This window comes from Lipomyces doorenjongii (assembly GCF_038497915.1).
Source record: "Lipomyces doorenjongii strain NRRL Y-27504 unplaced genomic scaffold V1508scaffold_5, whole genome shotgun sequence".
Lineage (NCBI taxonomy): Eukaryota > Fungi > Ascomycota > Lipomycetes > Lipomycetales > Lipomycetaceae > Lipomyces > Lipomyces doorenjongii.
In genome coordinates this window covers 56,104-76,576 of record NW_027118072.1, presented here as the reverse complement: position 1 = coordinate 76,576, position 20,473 = coordinate 56,104, and the positions used below count along the sequence as shown (strand labels likewise).

The following is a 20,473-nucleotide window of genomic DNA, read 5'->3' as shown; positions in this document are numbered from 1 at the left end:
TTGGCTCAGTTTGATAGGGTTTATAGTGATCGTAAGTACATCAAAAGTAGGGCTATTCGTGAAGTGAAACCACAACCTTATTTCTGGCGAACCAAGCTTGTGGGCGATCACATGCAAATACAAATTTGGCAGTTTTTTACTAGCGCCGGTGTGCGTGCGCAGACACAACAAAAAACGAATCTTGTGAGTGCCAGACCAAAAAGGCATTCTGCAATTGTAATTCGATAGGACTTACATTATTACTTGATATTCCGTGACTCTACATAGGTCAACATATAAAATAATAATGTGTACGTTCAAAATAAATGCTCCTCATAAACCAACCAAACCATGCTTCACTAAATGAACATAATAAATCAGAGACTGCAAAGAGAGATAGTGAATTGAATGATTGAGATATCATGCATCGAAAGGAAAAGTCAACATATAACACCGATAAACACAATCCTAAACTATATATATATATAAAACTAATGATTAATGTTTGACCCTTGTAATAATAATGCTTTTGTAAACCTTCCGATAATGTAGTAATGCGACTACCCTTTCCAAACCCTAGCTTGACCAAATAAAATCTCGTTATTTTCGGTCAAATGTACGGTGCAATACATGCTCCTTCATCATACCACAGGTAATAATGACCGTAGCAGCAAGGAAGATGGCAAAGTAAAACACTCCGTGGAAAGCATCCAGATAGGCCTGCACTACTTCAGGCTTGTACTCTCCAGGAATATTGTCGATATCCTCAATCGAATCGGTCACGCGGCTGATGATGTCAAACTTGTCCGGACCGACGATGTACTGATCAAGCTTTTTGCCCAGCATGTTCTGAAAGATGGCCGATGCAATGGCAACACCGACAGTCGAACCCGTACCTCGGAAGCCGTACTGGATCGCGGTCGTGACAGCCTGGAGTTCTGGTGGCACGGCGGCGACCATCGCGATGAGAGTGCAGTTGAGGAGACCACCGAAGCCGAGACCAGCTACCATGATGTACAAGACCTGAGCCCACTTACGTGTCGTCAAGCCGAAGCTGTTGATCAAGATCGAGCCGAAGGTGAGGATAATGGCTGATGAAATGGTGATCCACCAGTATCGTCCGGTGGTTCGCATGACGGTGCCAGAGAAGATCGCACCGAACGCCGAGCCCAGGAAGCTAGGGATGATGTTGGTACCGGCCTGGGTTGGCGAGATTCCTCGGATAGCGATGAAATAGATCGGGACGTAAAACAGCTGAGTGTAGTTAATCATCATGATCAGCCAATTGGTGAAGGAAGCACCGAAGATAGTGCGGTCTTTGAGAAGAGTGATTGGAATGACCGGCTCCTTCGCGATATAAAGCTCAACGTAAATAAATGCAGCAAGGAAGATGGTACCGAGGAAGAATGCGACAAACACGGGAAAGGAGAACCAAGAGACGTAGTTGCCGCCAATGGACAGTCCAAGGAGGTAGAGAACGAGCGAAAGCACAAGAGTGATCGATCCAGCAAAGTCAATTCGAGAGAGCTTGTCGGCCGTCTCGGAGACCGAGTCGGAGGCAACAGGCGTGGGCTTCGACTTGAGATTGAAGTAGATAGCGACTGAAGAGACAACGATAAACGGAACTTGGAGGAGGAAAGCCCATCGCCAGCCAAAAGCATCGGTGATAAAACCGCCGAAAACGCCACCGAGCGATGCCCCGGCATTGTAGAGGACGGAGCCGACGCCTTGGAGCAAGCTTCGCTGACGGAGAGGAACCAGATCGTTCAAGGTGATTGACGAGAGCGAGGTGAGACCAGCGCCACCAATACCAGCAACGATACGTGCAAAGACGAGGAACCAGATATTGTTTGCAATACCACAAAAAACACAGCCAATGGCGAAGGTGGCCTTGAGGACGTGTTAGTAGGAACGTACGAAGTAAAAATACAATAAGGTGACGTACATTACTGAACAGAAGCAGCGTCTTGCGGCCAAGAATGTCGGACAATTTGCCATACAACGGCTGGCAGGCAGAAACGGCAATAAGGTACGCGGTCGCAATCCACGAGACTGACCGGAACTCGTGAAACTCTGAAGATATGTGGGCGAGAAGAGTAGCGACGACAGTACCGTCGAGAGCGGCAAGGAACACGCCGATATAAAGGGACAGGAAGATGAGAGCAACGGATCTGGACTGTATGGCCTGCTGTTCTAGCAAGTCATTTGGTGCGTCTGCCTCGATGTCGAGTACGCAAAGCTCAGCTGCGGCCTCGCGATCGATGCGTTCGTTGAGGAGGGGCGCGGACTCGTCCTTTATATCGTCTTGCAGCTCGGTGGCAGGGACAATGGCGGTGGCGGAGAGCGAATTGGTGGGCATTGCACAGACTAGGGTGACTGAATACGTCGACAGGTGCGGAGGGTAGTACCCGAAGGGGAGTTGGCGGGCACTAATATAATAATTTTCAGCGGGCTATGTATGTCAATCATAAGCATGTCCGCTGATGGCCGGTCGTTATGATCTTCGTACGGAGGCCGATGAGTGAGCCCTTGAGTGGGTTCCGTTCTTTGTAGCTGCGGCCGACTCCGGCACCGCGCGACTCCAGCATACGCATCCCCAAACTCGTTATACACCGACACCGGCTTCTAGAACACGGACCGTCCGCCGTTCAGGCGCTCATTGCCATGCCTCTACACTTCATCAATCTCAACTGCTCGAGCAGTGGAGGAGCGTGCCTGTCGACGGACTGCTCAGGGTCTGCAGAGCGCGAGCGGGGATCGCCGGTGTTAGCGGTACGAGAGAAAAATACCTGCCAATTAGACTTCCTGAGTCAGCGCCACGTGCAACAGACTATACCGCTTCGGGTCTAGCGCAGACCGTCACGCTCGCGCGCCGCAACTCGAGCCGCACCAATCCTCCGGCTCCGCTTGAGCTCCCAGCAGTATCGTTTACTTGCCGCAGACAGTCCATACGACGTATATTGCTCCCACAAATACTCAGCATTCAGAAACTACTTCATTGTTTGATATAGGCTCTCGGACTTACTCTACACATCCTTTGACTCGTGTTCTAACAAATCAATGCAATTATTTCTCCAAAGCCGAACACCGGCAAGAATTGTAAAAATCTCTACGTTCAGAAACCAGACCCTCATTAGACGCATCAAGTTTCTCCATATGCGTGTAGCCCAAAAGAGAGGAGCTTCCCTGGATGTAGCTTCCACATATTTAGAAGTAAACAGGCACTTATTGCGATGTTGGCAGTAAATATAGCTGCAATATTTCCTTCACAAACCATTTGGTATTGTTGTCAGTCGTGACCAAGTTTTCAGACCCGCCAATCAATGCAATTCTATTTAACCATACTGGAGCACAAGGAACCTATTTTCTGCCCAGAACCAGGCAAGTTGGCATACAATAGGGCAGGGGTTCCTGTCGCTCTTCCTTAGCAAAATGCAGGATGGCAGTATAGGCGAGCACATCACCAGCAATCATTGCAGTAAATTCTTGCTGTGATTGCAGAATTTCAGCAGTTGCTATTCTATTTTGGCAGTATTTTGCTGACGTAATTAGTGAAGCTTGAAAGTAAATCCGTATCGCTTCGTCTTAATAGCACTATAGCAGTCAAACCTCCCTAGCACCTCACTGCCAAAGAGTCTAAAAATCCTGACAAAACAAACTTGCGAACCATTTCCCTTGCCACCAAATCGTCATCTGATGAAATAAGGGGCCAGCTCGCGGGTGCCTGTGGAGATGCCCGAACTTAGAACCCTATTTTATGCCGTTTAAACAATGCTAGAACCTTAATGAGGTCGCCCCGGCCCCTGTCGCCGCCGGGCGGCGGCGGCTTCCTATGTATGCAGCGATCGGCTGTACGGGAATAATAATTACGTCGTTTCATCAATAACCAACACTATAGACGAGATCGTGCACACTGTGGCAAGTGCAAATTTTATGGTTGATTATTACTGATAATGCGGAGCTGGGATGTGCATGAACGATAAAATTATGCCCAAGGAGTCGAAACTCGTCTGGAAAAGTTGAATGCGACCCTGATCTAATCGCAAAATGTCGCTTTCTCACTACACTAAAATTATTACCAAAATACCTGAGCATGGCGCTGCTTGTTGGAGTTCGCACATCGAGGGTCACCTCCAACTGTTTATATGTACAGGATGTCCAGCACACTGTTTATGCCACCAGACTCAGAAGTCGGGGGTAGTAACCGTCCGCGGGATTCGCTGACGTGTAATTGCTTGTAGAGTGCCTGAAATATGTCTTCTGTATTGACAGAAAGGGCACCGCTAAATAGTCTATCAGTTCTAGCATTGAAGCCGTGCACGACCATACCATAGCGTCAGCATATTGAGTAACTTGGTTTCGCGTGTACATTCGAGGTATCTAGTATGTGATCTCTGCTCGCACGCTGAATTGCCATTGCGTGAATAACAAAACTATGTGAGACGTATGGTACGGCCCGGGACACCATCGTTTGACCACAGGTTTCCCGCAAGGCTTGACGAATACAAAATAGAACCGGAACGATCCCATCGCTTGCTCATCAACGTATTAGTCAAAGACATATATTAACAAAATTATACACTTAGACCTAAATCGTCCTCGCCAAACCCCACCCCGCTCCAGCTATGCTTACTTGAACGAGGGTCTGTCAAATTCAGGCCGCCACTCATTCTTCCAGGATGTCTGCGTAATATCATCAAACAAGATCTGATTCTTCGCGAACCAGCTAGGCTCACGGGAGACGTATTCACCGTAGCCCTTCGTACCGGTAATCTCACCCTTATCAGCATCCCAGACGACCTGGCCACGCAGAATAGTGAAACGCGGCCAATTGAGCACCTCCAAGCCCTCGAATGCAGTGTAATCGCAATCGTGGTGCAGCATCTCATTGGTGAGCGCCTTCGCCTTATACTTATCCTGCGGGTACCAGATAACGAGGTCCGCGTCCGCACCAGGAATAATGGAGCCTTTCTTTGGGTACATGCCGTACAACTTCGCAGTATTGGTAGACGTGAGCTGTACGAATCTCTCGATCGACAGACGGCCTGTGCAGACTCCGAAAGTGAAGATGAGTGGCATACGGGTCTCTATACCAGGGATACCATTGGGGATCAAACGCCAGTCACCACCAGCCTTTCCGGAGTCCTTTATCGCAACATGCTTGCCGACGTCCGAATCCATTCGGAACGGGCAGTGGTCAGACGAGATGATAGTGAACGTGCCGTTGCGGCAACCGTTCCAGAGACCATCGAGGTCCTCCTTCGATGGACGGAGAGGTGGAGAGCACACGCATTTGGCACCCTCGTAGTTCGGGTGCTGCAGCCCGGAGTCGGTGAGGAGGAGGTACTGCGGGCAGGTCTCGGCATAAATAGGAAGACCCTTGCCCTGCGCTTTGCGAATGCGCTGGACAGATCCGGGAGAGGAGACGTGCACGAGAAGGATGGGCACATTCATAACCTCGGAGAGCACGATAGCGCGATTCGTCGCTTCCTGCTCGGCGAGCGCAGGACGAGAGCGAGCGTGCGAGTACGGGTCAAGGAGGTCAAGTTTCTCGAGCTCCTCAGAGAAAAATGCGATGATGTCAACGTTCTCGGCGTGAATCATGGGTGTGATGCCGACCTTGCGAGCGGTTGAGATAGTGTGCAAGATCTCATAGTCGTTGAGCTTCAAACTGTCGTACGTCATGTAGAGCTTGACAGACGAAATACCGAAATCTGGAATCAACTTTGGGAACTCCGCCAGACGTTCAGGAGTGGGGTCCGTAATAATCAGATGGAAGCCGTAATCACAATACGAGTTGCCAGTCGCAAGGTCGTGGTAGTGGCCAATAACATCTGAGAGAGTGTGGTCGGGTCGGTGCTTGTGCTGCATGGCGAATGCAACGAAAGTGGTGGTACCGCCCGCAATGGAGCTGCGGGATCCAGACTCGAAGCCATCGCAGCCCCGATAGGGATAGCCCTGACCACCAGGAGTGTTCTCCTGATCAAGATGCGTGTGTCCGTCAACGCCACCGGGAGTGACATACGCGCCCTGGGCATCAATCACTGACTTGGCTCTGAGCGATTTCAAATCAGGGCCCATAGCAAAGATCTTGCCGTCCTTGATGGCAATGTCTCCGTTGAAGCATTCCGACGCCGTTGCGATCTTTCCGTTGATTATAAGAGTCTACAGCTGATCAGTACGTGCAAAAACTAAAACAGATAAGACAATTGTACATACGTCAAACTCGAAATCCATTGCGACGACACTCAATCAATTGACTTTGGGAAGTGGAAACTGCTGGTGGATTTAGCACTGTGGACTGAGGACAGAGCAAGCTGGCAAGCGGCGCTGTGAAGGATTTTTAATGGAAGCAGATGCATGGGGAAGTATGGGCCGAGGACTATACAAGAGTTTAGAGTTATGGCACCCGTCACGATAATTTAGGCGATAATTCATGTTTATTAGGCGTACCTGTGCCTGTAGTTTGTCCGACACCCAAAAATCCAGCCCTGAAACGCCACAAACTCCGCTCTTCACAGAATTAATTCTTCAATCTCTATCTCCACTCAATTGGTTGCCATTCGTGTAGATTTCGTGTTAATCGGCCCAAGTCTAATCTAGTTTGTCAAAAATTCGCCGTTCCAATGGGCTCATGATGGCCTTTGCTCGCCGGCCCGTAGCCCGGCGATAAGCTGTAGTCCCGGTTATCGGCCCCACTACTGAGTCGCAGCGATTAAACTGTACACTGGGCACGTGACCAACATTTGCGGCTGTATTCCGAATGGTGCTTGACGCTAATGGCATAAACTGTTATTGGACAGATAAGGCATATACGTATATGCGAAACTCCGAACTTCCATTTATGGTTACCAAACCTAAACTCTCAAAAATCTAGTGCGTCATGTATTTGTAAAACTATACGCAGTCACTAAATGGTGAAATTGATTCCATCGCCATACTTTGAAGGGATTTCACTAGTGCATAGGTTTGATCATCCTATATCCGAGTCAATAAGTCTAACCGGCGCATAACATTTTGCAGTATCGGTGCCCAGCTGGTTATCTATTTTATTTATTGTTTAGTTTTGTCCGTTTTACATCAACCTGTGAGAGCGTTCTTGCACCCATAGTGTGGCAAAATGAGTGCTATATTGTCAGCACAGGATCTAAACGATTTTATTGGTCCAGGGTTAGCTTGCATTAATCCTGTTGTTGTAAACAGATCAGATACCAATGTAAGTCATTAAATCGACACATCCTTTGTTGCAAGTTATACTAACCAAGTCTTAACAGGGACCCACAGAGATCCAAATAGATGCAAGTGGCAATCCAGTTGAAGTCTCAATCGACGATGGATCAAGCAATGCGACCTCAAAAGTAGCAACCCAGCTTACACCGGCACAGATCAACTTGTCGGATTGCTTAGCCTGCAGTGGGTGCATTACCTCCGCGGAATCAGTCCTGGTATCCTTACAATCGCATACAGAGTTACTCTCAGTCTTAAGACAATCACGCGGGCAACACGTTCCAAAAGATATCAATGATATGGAAATAATGAAGCCGAAACGAGTATTCGTCGCGTCGATATCGCATCAATCACGAGCTTCGCTTGCTGCTGCGTTTAATATTTCTGTCGACGCAGTTGACGCCAAATTGGTGACATTGTTCAGGGATGTTCTTGGTTTTCAGTACTTGGTTGGCACTGGAGTCGGCCGCCAAGTTTCGCTAGCATATTCGGCGCAGGAAGTACTCCTGAAGGCCGGTAAACTCGCAGACATCAATAGTCTGTCAGTGGAACACAAGCGACCGGTGTTGGCGAGCATATGTCCAGGTTGGATCTGCTACGTCGAGAAGACGCATCCACATGTTTTGCCATATTTGTCAGCCATCAAGTCACCCCAACAGATTACAGGATCTCTACTCAAGCGACTAATTTCCGAAGAGGCGGATGTTTCTGCAGATGATATTTACCATGTGAGCGTCATGCCGTGTTTTGATAAAAAGCTCGAGGCGTCACGGCCTGATTTCGCTACTGGCGAAGGTGTTCGGGATGTGGACTGCGTTATTACGACAAAGGAGGTCGTACAGCTTTTGTTAGACGAACATATAGACTTCATGAGTATCTCTGAAGCTCAGGACGCACGCATGGGGAGTTTTCAGGCTATGGCACCAAAGCTGTGGCCGGTTGAGAAGAGCTGGGAATCATCTGAGGGATCGTCATCGGGTGGATATTTATGGCACGTGCTTGCTGCACTTGGTGATGAAATAGCGAAAGTTGAGTGCAAGACGACGAATTTGAAAATCATCCCGGGCAAAAACTCAGATATGGTGGAATACCATCTAGTTACCGTTGACGGCAACAAAGAAGAAGTTGTCGCAAAAGCAGCACAAGTCTATGGCTTCCGAAACATCCAGAATCTTGTCAGAAAGCTCAAGACTGGTAGTAAAACTGGGGCCCGATCTGTCGTAACTGCACGAGCGAAAAAGAGTGCTGGCGCGGCTATTGCAACGTTATCTCCCTCTGAGTATGATTATGTTGAAGTTATGGCTTGTCCGGGCGGATGTATCAACGGTGGCGGTCAAATTGGTGCTCCGACTAGCGATGGCGATGCTGTTGGTTTAAAGGAATGGCGTGATATGGTGGAAAATAAATACAAGAGCATGCGGTCTTCAGTTGTTGAAAGGCGCGCTGTACAGGAATGGGCTGCAACGATCTGGGGTCCCGATATTGACAGCCTTGTGACGACGTCCTATCGAGCTGTAGAAGGATTCGATGCTAAAGACGCTGTCCCAGCTGTTCTAGTCGGGGACAAGTGGTAATTTGTGGAATTTTGCGCTGGGTAGCATTGGAGATTGGTTGGATAAAATTGGGGTTTACTAGACATGCTCTTTGGTGTTCATTATGGTTTGAGGCATTAGTATAGGAATAAAAAGATCACAATGGAATCGTGTAGGTTAGGATTTGCGACTTGGAAAAAACCATCGCCCGCCCGCGCCAGATTGGAGTATGTACGAAACCTTCATCGCGGTTCGCGTTAAGACTACCAAGGATGTAGGTGGTGCAGCTGGAGTCAAAGAAACACGCCGATCATATAACCGTTAAAACTACAGACTGTGACACGGTCGCGTGTTGCATTAGGTCCATACTTTATTGATTGAAATCTCCTTCTGCCATCATCAGATCAAGTTCAAGTTCAAGAGAAACCACATATACCACAACTGGTTACTGGCCCGCTGTAGATTCAGCAATACGGTGATATCGATTTACAGCCAATCTATTAGTAAATACAAATTAATATCGTACAAAATCCCGTTAGCCAGCCTAATTACCACTACGCAGATAGACTTTCAACTTTCGAAGAATTCAATAAGGAATAGAAAGATTCTGCAGTTATTACCCATTTTGAAGTCTAGTGCAACTCCGACCTTACCACAACATTAACACATATCAATAACGAAAGACCAAAAAACACCCAATTGAAGTGAAGGAAACTATACGTATATATTGAAATTAGGAAGAAAGTGAGAACGAACGGTGACGTGAATGTCAGCGCTTATGTCATTGTGAATTTTTCGTGCATTCTGGACTACCGCTGGTGAGCAATTCCGTTACAACCTCAATGAGATGCGTGAAACTGAACGGCTTTGTCAAATACCGATCCGATCCGGCCGCAGCCATTCTATCAACATGCACCTATCATACAATTAGACAGCATCTACAATACACAAAAACATTCACTAACCTGTCTAGCGTTCGCTGAGAGTGCAATTATCGGAAGTCTCGGCGCCTTGACATCTCCGCTGCTTTCGAGTTCTCTTATTTTCTGAACTGCTTCGACACCATCCATAACAGGCATCTCGCAGTCCATCACGCAGCAGTCAGGATTCTCGCCCGCACAAACTACATCCACGGCCTCTTGCCCATGATTTGCGACAAGCGTGACAAACCCTGCGTTTTGGAGTTGTCGCTGGAGTAGTTTCTGATTGATCAAATTATCCTAATGATCATTAGATCCTTATATTAATTTGTCTGCAGAAGACACACATACCTCAACAATTAGGATCTTCTTTCCAGCGTGAGGATTCTCAATCTTCTTCGAAACTTTCTTGTCCTGCTTTTGACTAAGCTGTACACTGCTAGATCCACTGACAGAGGGCACACGCACTGAGGGACTGGTAGCAGGAGACGACGGTACTACCGGCGATGACACACCGGACGGCACAGAGCTACCCTTCACTCTTTTCGCCTTAATGTAAAAGGAAAACTCCGATCCCTCGTTCGTCCTGGACTCGGCCGTAATTTCACCGCCTTGGCTTTCGACGAGCTTGCGGCATATGAACAGACCGAGGCCTGAACCGCCATAATTTACGTGCGTGCGTGGTGTGAAGTGGGAAGTGAAGCGGCGGAACGCTGTTGCGAGTTGCTCGGGATCCATGCCCGAGCCAGTGTCTTTAACTGTATACATGATGTACACGGTATTCCTTTCGTTATGCGCTGCTGCTTCCGGAGTGTTAACTGCGACAGATGACGGTGACAGTGAAAGAGCAGCTGCAAGTGCGGCATACGATGTTGTCCTCGGCACAGTCGTTCCGTTCAGAGCCGACGGCGGTGCAGTTATTGGTGGCGACACGAATGAACTCAGATTTGCGGTTGTTTTCTGTGTTGCCATTGCCAGTGGAGCTGTATGTTGCAATGATGTCATGGAGGCGGACGGCTTGATCGCGGCGGTTGGACTGTTGTTAACAGTAAGTGACTTAGTAGGAGAGGTCGAAATGGAGTTGGCAAAATTTGTGGTGAGGTTGCGTGACTGAGGCACATAAAATGAGGAATTATTGTGAAATTGAAGAATCGGTTTCGACAACGACGCCTCGAGCTTGACCGCGATATGCTTTCGTTCACTAGTCGTAAGAACTTTCATGGCGTTCGACACCAGATTGATCAAGATTTGTGATATTCGACGCGGATCCATTTTCACGACGTCGATACCGAGATTGCGGAAATTGTCGCCAACTTCAATCGAATGCGTGATTGATAAGCTTTTGAGCTCGTTCTCATACATCTTCATGACTTCTTTGGCCACTTCGAGTGGCTGGCAATCTTCTGCATTAATTGGGAAAAGGCCTGATTCCATTTTGCTGAGATTAATAGTATCGGTAATGATCCGTCGCATATGTGAAGTACACAGTTGAATCGTGTCCAGACAATCAGCACTTTCTTCGAGCTCCTTCATGGGCTCTGCGAGCTCATCTTTCTGAGTCTGGATGTCCTTCAAACTGCTTACAACGGAATCGATCTTTTCAGAAACAACTTCGACGCTCTGGATGATGGCACTAAGAGGATTCCGCATCTCATGAGAAATAGCATCTATAAAGTACTCTTGCTGTCTTCGCCGCTCAACGGCATCATCTGCTCGCTGCCGCTGCAATGCCTCGGCTTGTTTCCGCTCGGTAATATCCGACCAGACGCCTGTTATATGTGTGATTTTGCCGGTATCCGGGTCGATCTCGGCAGACGCGGCACTATCGCACCATCGTTCGACAGTCGTGGCTTCCCCTCTTCGTCTCGCCCACCGGAACTCGATACGCTCTTCTTTGCCTTGCATTACCCGTCTCCAACTATCCCGCACAAGCGACCGATCACCGGGGTGCACAGACTTGATCCAGAAAGACGGATTGTTTTCTTTTGGGAGATGCGACAATTTATACCACGCCTCATTTGCGTAAATGATCTCACCCTCAGCCGAGGCTAGGAAAATACCAGCAGGCAAGATCTTAGCCATGCGACTGAATCGTCCTTCGCTAATTTTCAATTGCTTAGTCTTCTCCAATAACAAACCCTCCAATTCTTCCCGTTTTCGTAAGCTAACCGCAACTTCCCAGCTAAGCTTATCAGAAGTCTCCTCAATGTGTCGCAGACTGTCAATACCAGTAGCCAGTTGTCGTCCTAGCAACTCCAGAAACAGTTCATATGGTTCGTCGAATTCTCGTCGAGGATTTAGTCCGATAACTGCGACACCTACGACGACATTGTTATCCCTCATGGCTGGCAGAAAAATCAGTTCACTAATCTCGTCGCTCCACCCCCGCGTGGGATCGTATTCTATGTACTGTCGGAACCCGTCAGCTTTGGCTGTTATGTACACTGCTGAGGAGCTGGTGTCTAGAATAGCTTGCTCGAACAATGCCGGGTTGGGGTCGAAAGTAATTTTCTCGGGGTTCTGGCGCAGGCCGAAGCCACATCTGTAGCGAAGTACTTTGTCGTTTGTAGTATCATATGTGTATAATCCGAACAAGGCGATATCCTCAGCGCAATGCTTGCGCAGTACGGATACCGATTGCGTGTATAGCACGGGGAGAATCTCAGCCGACCCAGTGGCATCGTACAATTCTTTCAGAACTTGCATCCGTCGCTCGTACAAAACCGCATCGGTCGTTTCTCTGGCTGTCACAAATGCACCGGCCATCGTCCCATCCACTTCGCTTATCGGTGTCATAGTCCAAGAGAAGTAAGTTTCCTTGTTAATCGGTCCTGCATAGAGTTGCTGGTCTCCATCGAGACTTAGGTACACAAAGTTGAGCAGATTCTGTTTAACGACTGCGGTTCCAGTCGCCATACATGTTGTTATGCCTTCTGATAATTCTGCGCTCAAGTCTGATCCGGACCATACGTCGGAAAATGCCTGGCCGAAATACATTGTGTCGTCGAGCCCGACTGTTCGCCCAAACTCAGCATTACTAATCCAGGAGTTAACACATGTTTCACCATAACATCAGGGATATCACATACTATAACATGATCAAATTGGGACCATAGCACAGCATTGCAGGAAACGGTGCCGCCATAACCATAGAATAATACATCGATAGCACGGCAGACCATTCGTCGCGCGGTCCAACGGCGGACGTCTGCCATGGAAACGATCCGACGAACGAGCCATGAGAGGTCATATGCCTGTCTACATCGTTCATGGGCACCGAGTCCTCGTCACAGTCGACGGGCGCGAATATCGAAAAGGTTGCTCGACCACGGCCCGCCATCTGCTTGGAATCATGAGAGACGCTGTATTCTGCGTCTGGAAGAGTCGCGAAAGCTATACAGCTGTCTCTTAAATAAAGCAGAGAATAGAATCACGAGGAACGAAAATAAAGCCGACTATGCAGTGGTCAATTGGTGTATGGAGCGGTGTAAACTTCGCAATTAGCCCGTCAATGCTTAAACTTCGACACTGCGTTTGTGGACAAACTCTACAGATCTTTGGTTATCTCACAGGAATGGGGACCCGCCTTAGAGACAGTTTGATATTATTTTTCAACATATTATAACTTTGAGTAGTAAGCTTTAAATTTTTTATGCTATAAACAGTACCAAAATCCGCCAGAATTCTTATAAAATCAACAAACTGTCGAACCCACTAACACAGCTGAGTCATATTTCACAATGCTCCCAGATAAAGTACAAGCCTAGATCCTCAGCTGCGCCCAGACCTCTGGTGAGCATTGGACACACTCTGATTGCTAGTTTGACCGACCAAGATATATGATTGACTGACCTATGACACTCGCTGCAGTAATTGGCAGTTCAAGCTACATGGAATGGCCTGAATAGGCTATACCGTACCGGATCTCTATTCCTGCAAAACTAAGATTAGTAAGGCGGTCGCTAAGTAAACCGGAAGTCAGGCTAAGAGTGTCCGACATAATGTGTAGCTTCGCATTGTTCATTTCTAATATTTACAATTACACCAAAACCTGGTTCGCATATTCTTCTAATGACTTCGAGCTAGATGGCTAGGAGTTTTCATGCCGACCTAAAGAAAATCCTCATGTGCGGTTGATCAGTTACGTTGTTTGTTGACCAACAATATATTAGAACATAATCACTCGCAAATCAGAACGCAATTATACCCTTATCAACGTGACGGAGACCTATTTGGCCTTTACAAGTGGTCCAGCTGAGTAATCCTTAACATGAGCAGCTGTGATGCGTCAGCCAACGAAAACAGAAAGTCCAGTCTTATTTGGGTGCTGCCGGTGCCGCACTCTGCTGCGTCCATCCAAACCAATCCACTCACGTTAAAATCGACACTGCCACCTTTGTCAACAAGCCGACGAGAGACGCATCTAATGTTGTCATGGCTTTATTCGGCACCCCTGTCGCCGGTTTTGTTATTGACGACGCAGCACCAGGGCTACCAACATCGTCGTCGTTCTCTTCACTAACTTCTGGCTACGATGGCGCATTCGACAACATGCTCAGCAGCGGCGGAAACACTTCCCAGTCGTCGCTGGTGTCCGCGGGCCAACAGGCACAATTCTTTAGTCTTCTCTCCCGTCCCCCAATTCTGGTAGGACTGATCGAGAACATTGGTGTGAATGATCTCAAAAGCCTTCGACTTGTGCACTCTTATGCGAATCATATTATCGCAGGGTCTTCGATATATCACAAATTTCTGAAACAGCTCGCGATAAGCTGCTCTGAAGCTACATTCGCTTGCCGCTGGGCGACGCAGAAGAGCACGTGTTTCCGGTGTGGTGCCGATGTTTGCACTGTGAGTCGGAGACGAAACAGGAACTTATTGCAGATTCTGACAATGTGTAGAATTGTATATCAGGAATTGCCGCACCGACAACGTATACTCAGCGGTCTCGACGCGTGTGCAATTTCTGCCGGTCTGCACTAATCCGCGGGCGTTGCTCGTGCGAAATCGTACCACGTATGCTTCATATTTGTTATTATCACGGTCAATTACGATGCTGATAGTTTACGTACAAGGATGGATATGCAGAAATTGTCATTTGATTGAAATTCGGAGAGACCGGGACGATCAGTCGATATATGGATATGTTTCTTCATGCCACATATGCCGGCGTCCTATCGATAAGTCAAAAGTGTGCACAAGTTGTGGAACGTATCAAAGTAGTGGCTAATAGAGACATATAGTTTTCCACATTTTTGACTGCGCTAGTTACCCGAGAACATTGCCTGTGCAGTTGGTGCAACAAATGGATGGGCTAGAACCGGAACACTAATATTTCACACCTGACATACCACATACACTCGCTCATCCACATGGAAATACACGCATATGTTGGATATAGACTTTGGCCCCGGTTGTTATATGTTACTTGCATAATTTTTAGATCTCAGCGTTGGCTGGGAATGACCTATCAGGAGCGGGATAGAGATGGGAGCAATTATCAGGCGTTTATTTGGTTGAATTTTAACACAAGTGTACGATAATTCATTACCGTTGGGGGGTGTATATTAAATCGAATGTATATTGGTTAAATATTTATGTAGGCGTAGCCATTAATAGAACCCAATGGAGATATAACATTTAATATGTACCGGTGTCTGCCGTGTGCGCAACGGGAGGTGCCGGCTTGGATGGTGCTCGTGCTCAGATGCGGCACAAGCGGGCTGCCGGTCGAACGGTGACGCAGCATGTCGGCGTCGGGGACGCGTTGAGTCTAACCAACCAAGATATATGAATATACATACATTCAGCTCCTCATTCTGTGCTTGCTCTGCTCTGCTGTGAGTGACTCAGAGCTCTATTGGAGCTGTCTACTTGGCACAAAAGCGTCAGACGAACCAGATCATCGCCTGAGTCGAGGCCCACAGCACACTGCGATTCAAAACATTCCTACATGCGATCTCCTGTCCGCGGAATTTTTCTGTCCGGGGAATTGCTCTGTCTACGGATATTTTTAATCCACCGCATTATCGATCGAACCAATTCGCGCATGCGCTGTATCCTTCATCATTAGTGTTCGTGACATTCGGACTCGCGGGTATATCTCTTCTTTCCCGACTCCCTGCCGTCTATAGTTTTCCACGTTCCCGCAATTACTGACATTCCACATCATCAGTACCTCACTGCACCGCATCGCCATGTCATCCACGCTCTCTCCGAGCTTCAACTTCCCGATCTACCCCGGCCAGCAGCAACCCCCTGCTCCTGTCCCTGCATCTCAATCTCAGATCCCAGGTCATCACGCGCAGCAGCAGCAGCAGCAACAACAGCAACAACAACAACAACAGCAACAGCAACAACAGTTGCCTCCGAACATGTCCACACAACTCCTCGGTCAGCAGCAAACTTCAACAGTGCAGTACGGCTATCTACCCCCCCATCCTCCCCCGCCGCTTCACCATATAAGCGCGCCGCAGTTATACGCGGGTCAACTCACGCCCCGATTGAGTCCGCGCTTGGTCCTCGACGACCCGTCAGAGCCATATGTCTACCAACTTCTGGTAGCCCAGCAACCTATTCGCGCGCGAATGTGCGGTTTTGGCGATAAAGTACGTTCCTAATGACGTTGCGTCGTAATTTCAATGTACAGATTCAGACGAGCTGACAGTCACCCAGGATCGCAGACCACTGACCCCCCCGCCATGTATTCAACTTCTAATCAAGGATAAAACCACTGGCCAGGACGCCGATATTTCCAAACTGGACGTCTCCTTCTACGCACTCACCGTCGAGCTCTGGTCTGTCGACGAAACCCAGAATCTATCACTCGTGTCCACATTACCGCTGTCCGCGTCCACAACGCAACCCGTACACTCACAAGTCATGCACCAGTCTTATCACGGACAAATATCCCAGCCTCATGCGCTCCAAACACCTACCTTTGTAGCCCCGCCAATTAAGAATCTGATCGGCAGCGTCGTGGCAACGGCGTTCAAATTGCATGATACACAAGGAAAATTAGGCGTCTGGTTTATTCTGCAGGACTTATCCGTCCGCACAGAAGGCGAGTTCAAACTGAAAGCGTCTTTCGTAAACCTCGGATCGCCGCTGTCGCCTCCTCCTGCATCCACCCAGTCCTCATCCACGCCTGCACCGTCTACCCACGGAAACGGTCCTAATTCGCACGCGGGCGACAACGCGAATGCCCAGCAACAGCCCGTAATGGTCGTCAATACTGGCACCGCTCGTGTGCAAGCCACGTGCTTCTCCAATCCATTTAGAGTATACATCGCAAAGAGGTTTCCGGGCGTGATTGAAAGTACGGAATTAAGCAGGTGTTTTGCCATGCAGGGCATAAAGATCCCCATTCGTAAGGATCAAAAGAAGAACGCCGAAGACCCCCAGCAGCAGCCATTGTGAGATGGTTGTCGTTATTATGCATGAAATGGTGCTGGCGAATATAACGGTAATTTGAATCAATTTGGCTCGATCTGGCAATGCATATAGGTTTGCTTGAGTTAACGTAGTTATTATAGATACTTGGTGTTTTGTTAAATATGTATTTGTATCTGCGTTTCGCTAATAGCAAAAAATTTATACTAAATTGTTAATCGTCTCGGACAGCGAGTATAACCCTATAAACTCATCTTATTCACAAACTCCTCTTGCAACCGAGCAAGCCAGGTCGCGATCATCTTATCATTATGCACAACCGCTTTCGCATCCTCCTCATCCTCACCGTCTTCGTCCCCAAACTTACTCTCACAAAACTCGTACAGACTACGCAAGCTGACAAAAACTTCTTGCACGGCCTTGCGTTTCCTCGCAATGCTCGTCTGTTCACCGGTTCGGCGTGTAGCTTCACCTACGGCCGTCAAAGAATCTGCTATCTCAGTTGCTCGCTGGAGCATAGGTTTCGGGAACGGTAGCACCCCGGCTAGTTTCAAACCGTAATGAGTACTCAAGGTGTTCCGCCCGTCCGCGATTTTATACAGCATTTTCAGTTTGCCAGCACCACCAGCACTTCCATTTTCCATATCCACCCGCATGTGCAAATTCGCGACCCCGACTCGCCCGCCCAAAATCTCCGCGATCTCGAGAAAATGAGTCGAGAAGAATATTGTAGCATTGCTGTCAACCAAAGCCTCCGAGATCGCGAGAGTAATCGCCAACCCATCGCGGACTGACGATCCGCGGCCCATCTCATCGATTATAACCAGACTGTGATTCGTTACGTTCTGAAGGATAAACGCCGCTTCGCGCATGTCGGTGGCAAATGTCGAGGTCCCGTTTGCACCTGTTCCTGTGCCAGCGGTCGGATTCGAGATCGAAGACGGTCCAGAGATCACGGAGTCAGTGCCATCGTCGGTTGACACACGGGAATGCAGAGCGCGATAAATTGGAAACGTGGCGTGTTCGGCAGGGACAAAACTGCCTATTTGCGCCATGATGCAGAGCAGCGCGACTTGTTTAAGATATGTAGACTTACCGCTCATGTTTGCTGTCTTGTCAGTTAATTGGTATTACAGCGACCATTGAAAACATACTTCCAGTGATGATCTGAAACCTGGAGCTTTCTTTACTGGCATACACATCATTTTCAACGAACCTACTACCCTTCTTCGCCATAATAACCTCTTTGACAGGATGTCTCGCGTTTTTGACAGCCAACAAACCGGTCCCTTCCGGGCCGGTCTGGTCAAACCTAGGCCGTACATACCCCTTCTCACTCGACGTCGTCAGATGCGCAAAAGAAACTAGCATATCAAGCATCGCTATTCCCTCGGAAGCCTTATACAAAGCAGGGATTTGCACCCGCACACTTTCTGTTAGGCTCTCAACTGTTTCGTCTGACATTAGCATTATCTCTGTCAAAGCATCACGTAATTTCGCATTCAACTTCATTAGTTCCATCGTCGTGAACTCAAGATAGTGTCGCTTCACGACAGATTGGTTTACAAAGACTTCAGGAAGCAATGGTATCTCTCCAGAGTTCTGCCATCCAGTGATTGATAGGCGGAGGTAATACCCTCTCGCAATTTCAAACCGCGACTCAAGGCCATCAAGGTCGTACTCCTCTTTCAGCTGCGCAATCAGCGCCATAACATCCTCTGTAACCTCTTTATATGACCTTCTCGCCACGTCAAGCAACCCATTACGGCCATGCTTGACGGCGAAACAGCGTTGATTGCGGAGTTCGACGGGAGTCTTGGCCCATTGGCAGTCTTCGTTTATGCAGTCGTCGATCAAGTTGCGGAGGAGCTGGATACTTTCATGCGCACACAGTTGTCTGATTGCAATTAAGAGATCAGATCGACAGCTGGAGAGAGCTACCGCGGTGGTTGGAATGCATGATACGGATTGCTTCAACAGGATAATGTCGTTAATGCGTTGCTCGGAAAACTTAATTGATGGCTTCGTTGGAATAGATATTAACTGGGCATGTCAGCTGAACTGGAGCTGCGCAGGTTGAAGGATAGACTTACTGTAGTCAGTAATCTGTCCAAGTCCTGGAATGGCTTCAGAGAAGACTGACAGGCAAAAAATAACTCTTCGTTTTGTGTCAATTCCTCCAATGAGTCTAATCTGGACTCCAAAGTGGCCATATCTGCCACCCATCGTTAGCACCACCCTCATGACCACATTCAGGCCCAACAAACCGGTTAATGGCTGTAAAATATTTGACCGCAAAAGCCGAAGTCCCATTGGCGTACTCGTGCTGTTCAATATTCCCAGTAACGAGTGCAAACCCTTTGGATTCGCAATATTTTGGATTAGTTCCAGATTTCGGACAGTGCTGTAATCAATTAGCATGCTTCCTTCGCTGCCTTCGTAGCGAATTCGGAGGGAGTGTGCTGCGAATGTTAAGTTTAGATTAAGCTCAATGTATCTGTTGGTCAGTATGCAAGCTGCAAGCGTTTGGTTAAAAGAAAACAAAATACTTCATAACGGCAGCTAACGCGCAGACTGGGAAGAACCTTGCTAAGTCAGTTCTTCGTGCTCCACGACCAATCGCAAGGAATCATACTTCGAAGCAATAAGCACTCTGATACTTTCCAAGTCTTTCGGTAACGATAACTGCGAAATATAGTCATGTCCAATACTCTCGTTAAAATATTTCCTTGCAATAGGAATCAACTTGGCGCCTGGTAGGTTGTCTTCTATAATAGAGCATAGCTTCGATTTAATAGGCTGTATCGTTGAGTTTGCGATCAAGATTTCGACAGGGTCGTAAACAGTTAGCTTGTGGATAGTACGGATGTATGTCTGGGAGTCTACAATCTATGATGCGTTAGCGCCAATCCTCTCATCAGAATAAGGGTTAAATACCTCGCACAAAACACACTCGCCAGTATCAACCGAAACAAAACATAGCCCGACAGTAGCCGCAACACCGCGTCCTTCAGTAACTGCACACACAGCATGACCTGTCTGGCGATTCGACATCGCGGAATACGGACGCATCGTAGCTTTTGACGTCGTCATACTGCGCGACGGCACGCGCGTCGGAGGACGTGATATTCTGCGTCCAGAACTTGAGGATGCCCTGGATTCCGTCGCGAGGTATGACACTGATGTTGTGCGGCCCTCAAACGTCGAGGAGTCAGATCGGACCCGCGCGCCGGTTGCCAAGTATGTGTTTGGTGTCGACGACGAGGATGGTGGAGGTTTGGAGCGCGATTTGGCGCGGTAGTGGGGATACCATTTCTTTTTGGATTTGTTGATCGTAGCTGATGATGATCTCGATGATCGAGACGTTACAGTGGCGGATGAATCGTTTGTTGCGACTGAAGACGCACGACCGCCGCGAGGCAT

At 48.2% G+C, this 20,473-nt stretch overlaps 6 protein-coding genes across 6 annotated transcripts; 2 read left to right on the top strand and 4 right to left on the bottom strand.

Annotated features, from left to right (window-relative positions):
- Window positions 1-189: 189 nt before the first annotated feature.
- Window positions 190-2,733, bottom strand: V1508DRAFT_380725 (major facilitator superfamily domain-containing protein). Its single transcript, XM_066937681.1, has 2 exons — window positions 1,925-2,733; window positions 190-1,869 (listed from the first exon to the last, which is right to left on the bottom strand). Exons 1-2 carry the CDS (start codon window positions 2,336-2,338, stop codon window positions 580-582), a joined length of 1,704 nt encoding a protein of 567 aa, XP_066798153.1. The 5' UTR covers window positions 2,339-2,733; the 3' UTR covers window positions 190-579.
- Window positions 2,734-4,341: 1,608 nt separating this feature from the next.
- V1508DRAFT_217532 (uncharacterized protein) lies at window positions 4,342-6,638 on the bottom strand. The gene is made up of 3 exons (XM_066936255.1): window positions 6,433-6,638; window positions 6,199-6,361; window positions 4,342-6,144 (listed from the first exon to the last, which is right to left on the bottom strand). Exons 2-3 carry the CDS (start codon window positions 6,214-6,216, stop codon window positions 4,609-4,611), a joined length of 1,554 nt encoding a protein of 517 aa, XP_066798152.1. The 5' UTR covers window positions 6,217-6,361; window positions 6,433-6,638; the 3' UTR covers window positions 4,342-4,608.
- A 233-nt stretch (window positions 6,639-6,871) lies between these two features.
- On the top strand, window positions 6,872-8,915 carry V1508DRAFT_380718 (iron hydrogenase). Its single transcript, XM_066937680.1, has 2 exons — window positions 6,872-7,195; window positions 7,254-8,915. Exons 1-2 carry the CDS (start codon window positions 7,100-7,102, stop codon window positions 8,778-8,780), a joined length of 1,623 nt encoding a protein of 540 aa, XP_066798151.1. The 5' UTR covers window positions 6,872-7,099; the 3' UTR covers window positions 8,781-8,915.
- Window positions 8,916-9,519: 604 nt separating this feature from the next.
- Window positions 9,520-12,998, bottom strand: V1508DRAFT_430295 (uncharacterized protein; the record flags this gene model as incomplete). The annotated part of the gene is made up of 4 exons (XM_066941905.1): window positions 9,520-9,654; window positions 9,704-9,958; window positions 10,010-12,695; window positions 12,748-12,998. The coding sequence occupies 4 exons, from the start codon at window positions 12,996-12,998 to the stop codon at window positions 9,520-9,522; spliced, it is 3,327 nt and encodes a 1,108-aa protein (XP_066798150.1).
- A 2,857-nt stretch (window positions 12,999-15,855) lies between these two features.
- Window positions 15,856-17,077, top strand: V1508DRAFT_430294 (velvet factor-domain-containing protein; the record flags this gene model as incomplete). The annotated part of the gene is made up of 2 exons (XM_066941904.1): window positions 15,856-16,266; window positions 16,334-17,077. 2 exons carry the CDS (start codon window positions 15,856-15,858, stop codon window positions 17,075-17,077), a joined length of 1,155 nt encoding a protein of 384 aa, XP_066798149.1.
- A 215-nt stretch (window positions 17,078-17,292) lies between these two features.
- V1508DRAFT_395108 (DNA mismatch repair protein MutS) lies at window positions 17,293-20,473 on the bottom strand (the record flags this gene model as incomplete). Its single annotated transcript, XM_066938038.1, has 7 exons — window positions 17,293-18,158; window positions 18,205-19,093; window positions 19,144-19,265; window positions 19,318-19,547; window positions 19,600-19,635; window positions 19,686-19,939; window positions 19,988-20,473. 7 exons carry the CDS (start codon window positions 20,471-20,473, stop codon window positions 17,293-17,295), a joined length of 2,883 nt encoding a protein of 960 aa, XP_066798148.1.